The following is a 14645-nucleotide window of genomic DNA, read 5'->3' on the forward strand; positions in this document are numbered from 1 at the left end:
CCTGAGATATGCCAAAAACTTTAAGATTCAAGATGGGAATGAAAGTATTTTGCTAATAGATACTTTGTGACAATTTCACAGTGCATCAAAGAAGATCTTATCAATACTACAGCATGACACAGAGAAATCTTTCTTAACTGATGAATTGCATAGACAATTCTTATAATAATTAATGAAGTAACCTGAGATAGTCAAATGATTGACATACATTGAAGGAGAATATGGGAAATATTTTCAATACATGTTTCATAGAATGCTTAGAATGTGACAAAATAACAGACATATAGAACCTCCTTTTTCCAGCTGTAGAAAAGAGGAATTTTTAGTTCTAGCCTTCTTTATCCTGAAATATAGGAAAGGCCTCTCTACCTGGAAGTTCATGATGTTATTAAATGTTTTTGTTGAGGTCCCTTCAGTGAATGGAGATTTTCCATAAATCATATCATAAGCAATGATTCCCAAAGACCACCAATCGCACTCTGGGCCATGTGAAGCTTTACCATCCCCGTTCAAAACAGTTAGCATCTCTGGTGCCATGTAGTCTGGGGTGCCAACAGGCAGCCTGGCATTCACCTGGAAATAAAGACATTGCATGTGAAGTTACAGTTTTGCCCTCAATTATTTTCCTGTCACTGAAATTAATTTTTCATCATGCTTATAAAGAACAGAGGCATCTGGTTTTACACCACTGTTTACAAGTAAATTTATAAGTAGGAACTTTCCCATAAAAGAATCAGAGAGCAAGATAATTAATATAGAGTTAGTTACAGTGTTGGGGAAACTGAAAATTAATAACTTCTGATAAAACTATACACCACATGGAGTGAGTTAACATAGATTAAAAGAGCTAATTGTTTCTACAAACCACATGCAACTGAAGTAACCAAGACTTAGAATGTTGCATTCTAAAGAGCATGAGGTACCACATGCACTAACCTCTGATGTTTTAAGTGGTATGTATAGCCCAGTGATGCAACCTTCACTGACATTATTGGGAGTGTATAGCTAAATTCTCATACACAAGTGAAATTTAGGGATCAACATTTCTCAGCATGACTTCCTGGCCCTACACTTCATTCATCATTCTCCCCTACTATTCCATTCTGCGTATGCCACCAGAAACTAAAATTTACTGGAATCGTGGTCTCTGAAGTGCTCTAAACAGGTTCTTCAGGAATCAGAATTACAGTCATTTTCAGACTGCTACTGGCATAAGGATGAAACAAAACAGCAGGGGAGAGCAACGCAATAGTCAGGAGGTTGAAGGAATAGAAGACATGAGAAAAAGGAGAAAAGAGTAAACATGGAAGGTAATAAGAAGGTACGGGGACTCTGACAAAAGAAAGATTGGGACAAGTACAGTATACAAGAGAAGATCACGATAAAGAAAGGCTCTTTATATAAATTCCAAATATACACAACAAAAGCAGGCTCTAGACTAGAAATGTATATTTTATTTATAAATACAGCTTCTAAATATTTTAATTTCAAATTCTCACTTCTTAAAATGGACACGGTATTTTAAATTTAGAAACAGCTTGGAAAAAAAACTAAACCTAAATAAGGTTTTATTCACTTAGAAAGCAATGTGTTCAGAATCTAACCCCAGAATACTGCAATATGACTACTTTTAAAACTGGAGCATCAACAGAGTTCAAGATATGCCACCTTCATGCACACTTTGAATACATTTAGCCCTGATTCCGCAAGACTTATAAGTACCTAAGAACAACTATACTGGATCAGACCAAAGGTCCACCTAGCCCAGTATCCTGTCTTCCGACAGTGGCCAATGCCAGGTGCCCCAGAGGGAACGAACAGAATAGGTAACCATTAAGTTATCCATCCCATCACCCATTCCCAACGTCTGGCAAACAGAAGCCAAGGACACCATCCCTATCCATCCTGGCTAATAGCCATTGATGGACCTATCCTCCAGGAACTTATCTAGTTCTTTTTTGAACCCTGTTATAGTCTTGGAACCTCACAACATCCTCTGGCAAGGAGTTTCACAGGTTGACTCTGCGTTGTGTGAAAAAATACTTTGTTTTATATGTTTTAAATCTGCTGCCTAGTAATTTCATTTGGTGACCCCCTAGTTACTGTGTTATGAGGAGTGAACAACACTTTATTTACTTTTTCCACACCAGTCACAATTTTATAAACCTCTATCATATCCCCCCTTAGTCGTCTCTTTTCCAAGCTGAAAAGTCTCAGTCCTATTAATCTCTCCTCATATGGCAGCCGTTCCATACCCCTAATCATTTTTGTTGCCCTTTTCTGAACATTTTCCAGTTCCAATATATCTTTTTTCGGATGGGGAGACCACATTTGCATGCAGTATTAAAGACATGGGCATACCATGGATTTATATAGAGGCAATATGATATTTTCTGTCTTATCGATCCCTTTCTTAATGATTCTGAACATTCTGTTTGCTTTTTTGACTGCCGCTGCACATTGAGTGGATGTTTTCAGAGAACTATCCACAATGACTCCAAGATCTCTTTCTTGAGTGGTAACAGCTAATTTAGACCCCAACATTTTATATATATAGTTGGAACTATGTTTTCCAATGTGCATTACTTTGCATTTATCAACACTGAATTTCATCTGCCATTTTATTGCTCAGTCACCCAGTTTCGTAGTCCTTCGCAATCTGCCGGGGACTTAACTATCTTGAGTAGTTTTGTAACATCTGCAAATTTTGCCACCTCACTATTTACCCCTTTTTTCAGATCTTTTGTGAATATGTTGAATAGGACTGGGCCCAGTACAGACTCCTGGGGGACACCACTATTTACCTCTCTCCATTCTGAAAACTGACCATTTATTCCTACCCTTTGTTTCCTATCTTTTAACCAGTTACCAATCCATAAGAGGACCTTCCCTATTATCCCATGACAGCTTACCATGCTTGAGGGCTGGTCTACACTACGGGGGAAAATCGATCTCAGATATGTAACTTCAGCTATGTGAATAACGTAGCTGAAGTCGAAGTATCTAAGATCGAATTACTCACCGTCCTCATGGTGTGGGATCGATGTCCGCGGCTCCCCATGTCGACTCCACAACTCCGTTCAGGTTGGTGGAGTTCCAGAATCGATATAAGCGTGTTCGGGGATCGATATATCGTGTCTAGATGAGACGCGATATATCAATCCCCAAGCAATCGATTGCTACCCGCCGATATGGCGGTAGTGAAGACGTAGCCTAAGAGTTGGTGAGGGATCTTGTCAAAGGCTTTCTGAAAATATAAGTACACTGTATCCACTACATCCCCCTTGTCCATATGCTTGTTGACCCCCTCAAAGAATTCTAGTAGATTGGTGAGGCATGATTTCCCTTTACAAAAACCACGTTGACTCTTCCCCAACAAATTATGTTCATCTATATATCTGATCATTTTGTTCTTTACTATAGTTTGAATCAGTTTGCCCAGTACTGAAGTCAGGCTTACTGACCTGTAATGGGTGGGATCGCCTCTGGAGCCCTTTTTAAAAATTGGCAGCACATTAGCTATCCTCAAGTCATTTGGTACAGAAGCTGATTTAAATGATAGGTTACAGACTACAGTTAGTAGTTCTGCAATTTCACATTTGAGTTCCTTCAGAACTCTTGAGTGAATACCATCTGGTCCTGGTGACCTATTACTGTTTAGTTTACCAATTTGTTCCAAAACCTCCTCTAATGACATCTCAATCTGGGACAGTTCCTCAGATTTGTCGCCCAAAAAGAATGGCTCAAGCTGCTTATCTCCCTCACATCCTCAGCCGTGAAGGCCAATGCAAAGAACTCATTTAGTTTCTCTGCAATGGCCTTATCGTCCTTGAGTGCCCCTTTTAGCATCTGGATCATCCAGTGGCCCCACTGGTTGTTTAGGACGCTTCCTGCTTCCGATATACTTCGCAATTTTTTTTTTTAAATTACTTTTTGAGTCTTTGGCTAGCTGTTCTTCAAATTCTTTTTCGGCCTTCCTAATTATATTTTTACACTTCATTTGCCAGAATTTATGCTCCTTTCTATTTTCCTCAATAGGATTTAACTTCCACTTTTTAAAGGGTGCCCTTTTGCCTCTTACTGCTTCTTTTACTTTGTTGTTTTTCCACAGGGGCACTTTTTGGTTCTCCATGTTTTTTTAATTTGGGGTATGCATTTAAATTGAGCCTCTATTATGGTGTCTTTAAAAATTTTCCATGCAGCTTGCAGGGATTTCACTTTTGGCACTATACCTTTTAATTTCTGTTTAACTAACTTCATTTTTGTTAAGTCCTCCTTTCTGAAATTAAATGCTACGGTGTTGGGCTGCTGTGGTGTTTTCCTCACCACAGGGATGTTAAATTTAATTATATTATGGTCACTATTACCAAGTAGTCCGGCTATATTCACCTCTTGGACCAGATCCTGTGCTCCACATAGGACTAAAGAATTACCTCTCCTCTTGTGGGTTCCCAGACTAGCTGCTTCAAGAAGCAGTCATTTAAGGTGTCAAGAAACTTTCTCTCTGCATCCCGTCCTGAGGTGACATGTACCCAGTGAATATGAGGACAGTTGAAAACCCCCATTATTATTGCATTTTTTATTTTAATAGCCTCTCTAATCTCCCTGAGCATTTCACAGTCACTATTACCATCCAGATCAGGTGGTCGGTAGTATATCCCTACTCCTATGTTCTTATTATCAGAGCGTGGAATTACTATCCATAGAAATTCTATGGTACAGTTTGGTTCATTTAAGATTTTTACTTCATTTGACTTCATTTTTACCACATATATAGTTCCAATGAAATCCATTGGACTACACAATTGCTTAAGTTCTCCACATGTTTAAGTATGTTGATGAGTCAGGGCCTTCCTGAGAAAAAGCCCTTAGACCCTTTCATGTGACTTTTTATCCTGGATTTCTGAAAAGAATGCGTACAAGTAGTACTGTCCACTCAAATGTTTTAGTGGGAACTTTTGTGATACCAATGCAAAATACCTTTTAGAGAAAAATAATGGAAAATCAATAGCTACAAAGATCATTTAAAGTATGAATTCACATTGTAACACAGCCTTAGTGCCATGAGAAGGGAAACACTGTAAAAGATTTGTCCTTTCCCTACCCACAATTGAAAACTTGTATAAGCTAATCTGTTTACAGATCTACCTACAGCTATGGAAGATACTTCAAAGATGAAAAGTGTTAAGTTTTCATTAATACTCCATATTAGACAGGAAAGACAAAAGAATAAAGTATCAACAATCAGGAATGGACATGAATTTGGTTTTCATTTTTCACTGAAGTACCCAAACAAGACATAGACAAAGTTTATATACACTTTATTACCGTTTTGTTCGCTGTCATTTTGGCAGCTGACCCAAAGTCCACAAGTTTAATGTGTCCTAGTCGGTCAATGAGAACATTCTCTGGTTTGATATCTCTGTAAGTAAGCACAACACAATCAATAATCTCTCTATGCCAGTCAGTAGCTGTTCCTCATTATCACTTCTACATAACATCTCCTTACTACTCAATCTGTGTCTCCTCAATTGCATGCTGTTCTTCATAACCCTACATAGGGATTCTGTGGGGTCCAGACTTCCAATTGTTGCTCACAAACTCACAACTTTGGTTTTAGGCAGTCAGCTACTGAGTTTTCCCCACTGGAGGGTGGAGGAACCAACAATTAATAACAACTCTATTTATTCCACCAGAAAGAAAAGAGAAGAGAGGAGCTGGTGTTGCATGGCTATTTCATGACACATCAATGTGCTGAACTTGAATGGCAATGCAACATCACATGGTTCTCAAACCAAATCCTTAGAACCAACTTATTTTGTTGTTCTTTCAAACGCTATTCAAAGCCAAGTAGTCTTCCAGCTGTTAAAAGTCTGCGTCCTGCTGCCCTACATGCAGCAGCTGCTGTTGGTTGGGACATATGTGTTGTCTGTCTATACAACTGAACACTCGGAGTGAGTATCAGATTGTAATAATATCCATGCACCATGGTGATGGGTTCCTTAGAAATTCTTGTAATACATACATGCACCCAAGTACTCTAATATACTATATTGGCTTTGTTTTTCCAAAGCACTCATCTCACCTCAATAATCTTTAACAGTGCAAATCATTTATTTTATTATTTGGTGCCAAAAACATGCCAACTCAAGTATTGTAAAATGTCTTCATATTTTTATAATACGAAACAATGTAACTGAGCTTCCAAACGTATCTGTCACCATCCTTTCATATTAGTTTCAGAGTTTACATCAAACTTAATGCCTTCAGCTACAATTGCAGCTGGAGTATAATTCGTTTTCTAATTTTTTTCCTAACACGTATGAAAGACAGACCTTGGAATAGATGTTCTATGAGATTTGGAGTTCACCACTCTAATACTCATTCCAGAACTATGATAAAATCCTAAGTGTATTTAAAAGAGATGCCCACCTACCGGTGTACATAGCCCATCTGATGGACACTGTGAATGGCCAAAACCAGCTCTGCTAAATAAAATTGCACCATACGTTCATCTAGTTGGTCTTCATATCGGTTTAAGAGTGACAATAAGTCTCCTCCAGGTTGATACTCCATAACCTGAATGAAATTTTAGAGACATGGTTGTGGTTCAGACACACAAAAAGACATCCCATTAAGCCCTTAAATACTACATAGGCCAGATAATCTTATAGTTAGGCTTGGAAGGATATTTTATCAGTAAATGTAGATAAACATCAATTTCACCGTACATACACAAATCAGTTGAAAACTATATTCATTGATGACAGAAATTTACAGCTAGGCTAAGAAAGAAAAATGTTGCTTATTAGAGTTTAAGGCTAAAATTTTGACATACAATGTTGACAGTTTCTTGTTTTAACATTTATAAAGCTTTAACTTTTTTAATCTTAGTGTCTGTCATTAAATAATTGTCTGACACACACCCTATTGCCTGACTCTGCATAATTTCCCACAACTGCAAAAATATATATCAATAACAATCTTAGGAAAAAAAAGCTTAGGACCTATAATTTTGCTCGACTCTGAAAAGTTAAATTGATAAAAATAGAAAAATGCTTAAAATAAAAAAAAAAAATCAATATTATCCACTGAAATTATTTAAAAAAAAAATCAAAAATTCTGCCAAGCCTACTTATAGTGTAGGAGAATTTACAGAAGGAAAGGTTCAACTTCCAGCCACCACAATGCTGTTTAATAAAAAAGAGAGAAAAGTTCAACCTTAAATACCACAGAAGAGAGAAAAATCTACACTTACCATGTAGAGATTTTTTTTGTCCTGAAACGCATAGTGTAACTGTGGGATCCAGGTACTGCTACTCCGAGATAATATACTCAGTTCGGCCTCAAAAAATGACACCTACGAAAATAAAAATGGATTTGTTTTAATCCTAATAAAAAGTAGCAGAACGGATTAGAATTCCCTAGCTCCAGAGGAACATCCATCATTGCCATAAGCTTATAATGTGCCATTTATTCAAAAATTACTTACAAACCATTATCTGCCACTAACCTGCTGTGTGATCTGGAAAAGTTATTTCACCTCTCTGTACCTCTATTTCCCTTCCCACACTTCATTGCCTTGTTTGTTTAGATAGGAAACTCTCCAGGGTAACACCATCTCTCATTATGTGTTTGCACAATATTTAATATAATGAAGCCCCAATCTCATTTGGCACTTTTAGGCACTTCCATAATAAAAATTGTAAATAATACCACCACTCAGTTGAGGAAAAACAAAATCAGATAAGAGCAAGAACAATTAGGACTGAGCATCCTATAACCAATTCTGCAAAAAATACATAGTGAAACATTACATGACAATGCTACCTTAAATGCAATTCATTCAGTAAAATTTCCATCAATCTAGTTAATCCCAAATCACCCCAAACACCATGAGGTGGAATTTATTGTTGAAATATTAGAGTAATTCTTTATTATATCATTTTACTCAAAGTTAGAACCATCTTTCCCATTAGAGTTTTTAATCAAAGTTTAATAATAGAGGACAGAAAATGCTCACAGCCACTAGGTCACCTTTTGCAGGTCTACTGACATAATTAAAAGAATATACCATAAATGAATGCACATACATGTTCTCGTGCCAACAAGGACTCCTTGTTCATCACCTTCATAGCATAGACATCACCAGTCACCTTCTCTCTCACCACCTGTACTTCTGCAAAATGACCACTTCCCACCAGACTTTTTACTTCAAAATCCTTCACGCTGGGCAGCAGTTCCCGTAACTCAGCTACAGTCTCTGAATCTGAACAAAATGGAAGTTATTTTACATTAGGCAAGTGACATTTTGTGATGATTACAGTTCTAGCAAAGGAAGAAATACTCCTTTAGTTCCAAGCCCTCAATAAGTATTAAATCACTTTATAATTTGTTTGTTTACTTACATCAAGCAAAATTAATTTTTAAAAAATGCAAATACAAAGTTATGATTGTGATTTTAGAGTCAGGAAATTCAAAGATAGTTTGCACAGCAACCATAACTCAGCCCCTTTCATAGCTTTAGAGAAATCAGAAATAAAGGAGACCTATTAGACCATCTCAATCATTCTCTGCCAATACAAGATTAGTCTCTATACTGCAGAGATTCTCAAACGGGGGGTCATGACCCCTCAGTGGGTCGCAAGGTTATTACACGGAGGTCACGAGCTGTCAGCCTCCATCACCAAACCCCGCTTTGCCTCCATCATTTATAATAGTGTTATAAATTAAAAACACATTTTTTTTAATATTTAAGGGGGGGGTCAGATTCAGAGGCTTGCTGTGTGAAAGGGGTCACCAATGCAGAAGTTTGAGAACCACTGCTATACTGTGTTACAGTACTTTGTCCAGTCTAGTTTTAGAAGTCAAATGGAAGGGTTTTCACCACTTCCTCACAACATCCCTTGAGAGAGACTATTCTATAATCTAATAGCAATTACTAGCAATTTTTTTTTTGATATTCAGCCTAAATTTTCCTTTGCTCAGTTTATCCCATTATTCCTTGTTCTACTTCCTTGGACCATGATAATCAATTCCTCTCTCTCCATTATTTTAGTCTTCAAACACTAGTAGTTTCACTCTACATGTAATACTTGGAAGTCATCAGATGGAACTATTATAGATAGTCTTATAAACTCTGTTTAACCAAATGTTGTGCAATTAGATCTTAGCAAAAATGCTAGTTGACTGTAATGCAATTCTCTTTAGAATCTCAGCGTATCACTAGTAAAATAAGTTTACTCTGACTGAAAAAAATTCTTTGGTGCCGACCTACTGCTTACAGGATATACCCACCAACCCGCTCACATACACAAAACACCATGCATAATACATGGTATCTAAAATATTACACCAGGCTAAAATAATTAAATATTTATCTTCCTTCTTAAATAAGTCCTTCCAAGCCTTTAATTATTCTCATATTCTCCAAATTCCTTCCAATTTGTTCACATCTGTCAATGGTTTATAGCCAGAACAATTCTGTATGCAGTACTCTAAGGGGCCTAGAATAGAACTATATCATAACTACAAAATTACATTAGAAAAGATACACTTTAAATCCTTCAGCTGACTGTGCAGGTGGACCTTTGCATATGTACAGAGCTCCAATAAGTTCAGGAGAGTGTCACATAAATGCAGGAGATGCCCATACAAAGTAATTTACAGGAGCAAATCAAAGACAGCAATATTAATGCTTTATGCATTTAAGTTTGTTATTTAAATGCCCATACTTTTAACTACTATCCATCAAATTAGTTCTAGAATTAGTCTCAGAAAACTTACACTTTTTTACAAAGTTGCCTACATGTTTAATTTTCATTAAAGCAGGATTGCTGCATTCTTCAAAAAGAACGAACAGGGAATCAAGGATGCCTTCCCGGGAGAGAGGAGACATCTGCTGTTGAGTCACAAAGGGTGGCTTCCCCTGAAAAAAAGCAACAGCAGATGGAGTCTCAGAAAATAATGAAAAGCCTCAAATCAATAACATATGTATAGGAACAGACTATATATTATCCATAACTAAAAAAAAAACCTCGCTGCTTCACAAATTAAACAAATAATATTTTAGAGGTTTGTTTTAAATAAATCAGATAGTGATTAGTGATGCACACAACTATTACAAATGTTTTACTTTTTTCCTTGAAAACTCAAAAAAGGCAGCTAAAAGGCCAAATCACATCATCTGTGTTCTTTTTCTAGGTCCTCTGAATGCTTCTGATTTAAGTTGTCCTATTTTTATACTAGCCCATGGATTTTGCCATGTGCTTCAGGAATATCTAGGCCAGCAGTTCTCAAACTGTGGGTCGGGACTCCAAAGTGGGTTGTGACTTCGTTTTAATAGGGTCATCAGTGCTGGCATTTAGCTTGCTGGGGCCTGGAGCCAGGGCCAAGCCCAAGCCCCACCACCTAGGGCTGAAGCCAAAGCCCAAGGGCTTCAGTCCTGGGTGGTGGGGCTCAGGTTACCAGCCCCCTGCCTGGGCTGAACCCTTTGGGCTTTGGTCTGTTCCCCACCCCACCCGGGGAAGTGGGGCTCGGATGGGCTCAGGCTTCAGTCCCCCTCCCGGGATCATGAAGTAATTTTTGTTGTCAGAAGTGAGTCACAGTGCAATGAAGTTTGAGAACCCCTGATCTAAGCAATCACCATAGCAACTCTTACTTGAAATAAAAGGCTGTTTAAATCCTGGACACTAATTGAAAAAGAAATGCTTGAAGTGCAGCTAGTTAGTCAAATGATGCTTATGACCACCCTCATCTTCAAGTGCAAGTGAGAAGCCGGCAAAGACTACAGGTCCCAGCATGCAATGTTCCATCTTCATCTCAGAAGAGTACATTCAGCATCAGATGTTCCATCTTAATCGGAAATCTATAGTATGTGAGCAATAGCTCCATATTAAAAGATGGTCAGCAGCAATCATCTATACTTTATGCAAATTAGGTGCAGACTTTCAGCTTCTAGAAAGAAGCCTCTCTATCATCCTCCAAAAAGTCAGTTGGGCAAAGGTTGGTAGCCCACACAAGACAAGACATTTTCATACAGTGAACACAGATGCAAACAAAATGCAGTTCATCAAGTCTGATGCCTGCTTCCCTATACCTGAAAGAGCAGGTTCAGCCGAGAAGCACGGCTAGCTATGGGCTCCATGGAAGCTGGCTCCGTCGGACTCCGTGCGGCATATTTAAACTTCAGCATCTTCACAGTTTACCCCAGAAATATACATCCTAAAAAGAAAATTGGAAGGGCTGTCAAGGGGAAATTTTAAAAGAAATCTCGGACAATTTAAGCCAAAAAAAATTTTTGGAGAAACAAATATTAAAAACTAATTAGGGAGAAAGACTCCATGAAGTCCACTAGGAACCTCATTATTGCTAATATATTTCATGTGGAAGGCTCTGAGCTACGGGTAACAGTACAGAGTCCTACATAGGGCAGGGCGAATAATTGTTTTTTCAGTTCAGTGGGGTGACCTGAACCAATAATATTTTGCTTTTTCTTGTCTACATCAAAAACTGAAAAAGTTTCATTTCGGGTTGGACCCAAAACTAAACATTTTTTTGCATGAAGGGAAGCTAATTAAATCTAGCTAAATGTATAAATGAAATGAGACATTTTGATTTTTTTTAAAATGACATTTCCAAAGTGTACAAAAAGAAATATTTCAACTTTTTTGGAAATTATTCCCTCATTTTTGACTTGAATTCATGAACAGGTTCAGTCAATCCAGAATTGCATTTTTTGGTGAATAAACTACTTGCCAAAACAAATTCACCCAGCACTAACTCCAGGATGCATAAGGTCAACAGAAATGTTTGTGATTATCAAGTTTCAGTTAAAAGAATGTGTTGTTAATCCACCTCCCCATGAAGGTTTGGTCGACCTAGCTACATCACACAGGTGCAAAATTTTTCACAACTCTAAGTGATGTAAATAGGTCGATCTAATTTTTAGGCATGGACCACACCTCATACGCTTTAGAGGAGAAACAGCAAACGAGATCATACAAAGTGCTGTCAAACATGCAAGATACAGACACTGAGACATCGAATTGGCCCTGTCAACACTGGTTCTTCACTTTTGAGGTACTCCCTTCTCTTCACGTGTCATTATATAATGCCTGCATCTGTAACTTTCACTCCATGCATCTGAAGAAGTGAGGTTTTTTAGCCACAAAAGCTTATGCCCAAATAAATCTGTTAGTCTTTAAGGTGCCACCAGACTCCTTGTTGTTTTTGTGGACACAGACTAACACGGCTACCCCCTGATAATTGAGAAAAGAGTATCTCTCTCGGCCACAGTTAATCTAAAGGTAATTTATAACTATAGGAAGAATTATGGCTTCATACACAAGCAGGACCTGTAAACTCACACCGTGCCTTTAGTCATGAAGGAAGATTTTCAAAGCTGTTTAGGAAAGTTAGATGTACAACTCCCACTAAACTTATGGGAACTGTGGATCTAAATCCTTGAGACAGCTTAGAAAGTCTCACCTCACAGCAGTGACAGAGGTAACAAAACTTGTTGGTTAACATTACAGTAGAACCCCAGAGTTATGAACACCTGGGGAATGAAGGTTGTTTGTAACTCTGGACAAAAAGTTACCGTGGTTCTTTCAAAAGTTTACAGCTGCCAACATTGACTTAATACAGCTTTGAAACTTTACTATTCAAAAGAAAAATGCTGCTTTCACTATTTTTTGGTAGCTTACATTTAACACAGTAGTCTACTGTATTTGCTTTTTTCTTTTGTCTCTGCTGCTGCCTGATTGTGTACTTCGTGGTTGACTGCTCATTTGTAGCTCTGGTGTTCGTAACTTTGAGGTTCTACTCAGTAGCGTAGCTAACGGGGTTAAGAGGAAGCTGCCGCTTCCCCTCAGGGCGGCAGGCGCGGAAGCGGCGCCTGCTGGCCGGCACAACCAACAGCACAGCCGGAGGAGCCCTGGGGCGGCAGGCCAGTGCAGAAGCAGCACCTGCCGGCCAGCACTGCCACCAGCACGGCCGGAGGAGCCGTGGGGGGACAGCAGACGTGGCTGGAGGAGCGAGGGCCAGCTCCTCGGCTTAGAGCTCAGCAGCCAAGCGCTCCCCGCCGCCCCCCCCACCCGTCCCTTGCTAATGCAGTGGGCAGGGAGAGGGGAAAGGGCCCCTGCGCCTTTAAGGCCGCCTGGCTGGCGAATCCTGCAGGGAGCGCACCGAGCACCGGGAGCATGCCGGGGACAGGCAGAAGCGCAGGACGGAAGGTGAGTGGGGGGGGGGAAGGGGTGTCCGGTGCCTTGCACTGTGGAGTCCGGGTGAGGGGCTCCCTGGGGCTGGGCTCGCAGGGCAGGGGCGCAGGCTGTGCTGTCTGGATGTGGGGTGGGGCCTCTGGCGCGGCGCAGGAACCTGGGGCAGGGGGGATAAGACCCTGTGGGTGGGGCCGGGCAGCACAGCCCAGCGGGGGATACCTGCAGAGTGCGCTGGGCAGGAGAGACTCTCCCGGGACTGCGAGGGGATGGGGGGGTATTCGCACTCCCAGGAAGCCCGCAGGAGTCCTGGGCCAGTCTCAGGGTTAAGGGGGGGGGCGGGAGGAGCCATGGGGGCGTGGCAAGAGGAGGAGCCAAGGGAGGGCGCCTTTTTAATGTTTGCTCCCCCTACATTGAAAACCTGGCTACGCCACTGGTTCTACTGTACCTGCTTCATAACCAGGCAGTAGGCCTGTCAGCTAGCCTCGTGCACTCAAATCATAGGGAAAAGACACCTCACTGCAACATTTCATAACCAAATGGTTTAAGGGCCATCCATCCCACCTAGTAAGGCGAGCCCTAGTATATCTGTCACCATCAAACCTTCTGTTCCCAAAGCACAGGCTGAGAGCTGCCCCCACCCAAGCGATGCCTCAATGTGTGTGGTGGAGGGGGGAGCTGGCAACCTCCTGCCTGAAGGGAGTGGCAGGCCCCCAATGAGAGAATAAGGGGGCTTGACCCCCTCCCTCCAAGAGAGGGGACTTAAGGGGCTAGCCCTCTCTGCAGGAAGAGCCCAGCTCCTAGGAAGACCCCAATGCCTAATGAGATGGGAATTGGGGTGGGGGGGTTGACACCTCCATCTCTCCAAGGAAAGAGAGGGGAGTGGGGGTAGGCTGACCCCTCCCTGCAGAGAGAGCTCAGCTCCTCCAAGGGAAGGGATGGGGGCTCGACCCCACGTCCCTAACAAAAGCTGGGGAAAGGGCCACCTCCCTCCAGAAAGACCTCCAACATCGAATGAGAGGAGACTAATTGGCGGGGGCTGTGCCACTCCTCCAACCGAAGGAAAAGGGGAGGGTTCCCTAGGTCCAGGGGGAGCCCAGGAAAGTCGGCGAGGAATAAAGAGTCCCCTTGCTCCACGGAGGGGCCCGGCTCCCCTATAAACAGACACACAAACGAGCTCTCCAAGACCTCTTACATTCCCAGCAGCCCCCACGCCCTTCTACCCACCGCCGCTCTGCTTTGCCGCCATCCAGGTTTGAACGGAGCAGGGTGTAGCGTCCCCAACATCATCATTTCCGGTGACACGAGGCGGACGTCAGCCTTAGCCAATCCCCAATGTTCCTTCTGGGGACGTTTCCGCTCCGTTCGGAGCACGTTGGTGCGTCCAGCCAGCCCCTCCCCGGCGGAAAAACGTTGTGGGTGGAGTCA

The 14645-nt window shown here is 41.0% G+C and overlaps 1 protein-coding gene across 2 annotated transcripts in view; it reads right to left on the bottom strand.

Moving 5' to 3' along the window:
• CIT (citron rho-interacting serine/threonine kinase) overlaps positions 1-14542 on the bottom strand; it is a 104717-nt gene extending 90175 nt beyond the window's left edge. Inside the window, exons 1-8 of one of the 2 annotated variants that reach the window (XM_050923570.1) lie at positions 14445-14542; positions 11099-11223; positions 9787-9928; positions 8094-8269; positions 7259-7360; positions 6437-6579; positions 5329-5422; positions 370-573 (exon numbers count right to left, since the gene is read on the bottom strand). In XM_050923570.1, the coding sequence (XP_050779527.1) occupies positions 370-573; positions 5329-5422; positions 6437-6579; positions 7259-7360; positions 8094-8269; positions 9787-9928; positions 11099-11194 (957 nt within the window). In that variant the 5' untranslated portion in view covers positions 11195-11223; positions 14445-14542. Of the gene's footprint in view, positions 1-369; positions 574-5328; positions 5423-6436; positions 6580-7258; positions 7361-8093; positions 8270-9786; positions 9929-11098; positions 11224-14444 lie in introns of those variants that run through there. The other variant, XM_050923569.1, reaches the window with a different exon arrangement.
• Between the last annotated feature and the right edge of the window lie 103 nt (positions 14543-14645).

This window comes from Gopherus flavomarginatus, chromosome 15, assembly GCF_025201925.1.
Source record: "Gopherus flavomarginatus isolate rGopFla2 chromosome 15, rGopFla2.mat.asm, whole genome shotgun sequence".
NCBI lineage: Eukaryota > Metazoa > Chordata > Testudines > Testudinidae > Gopherus > Gopherus flavomarginatus.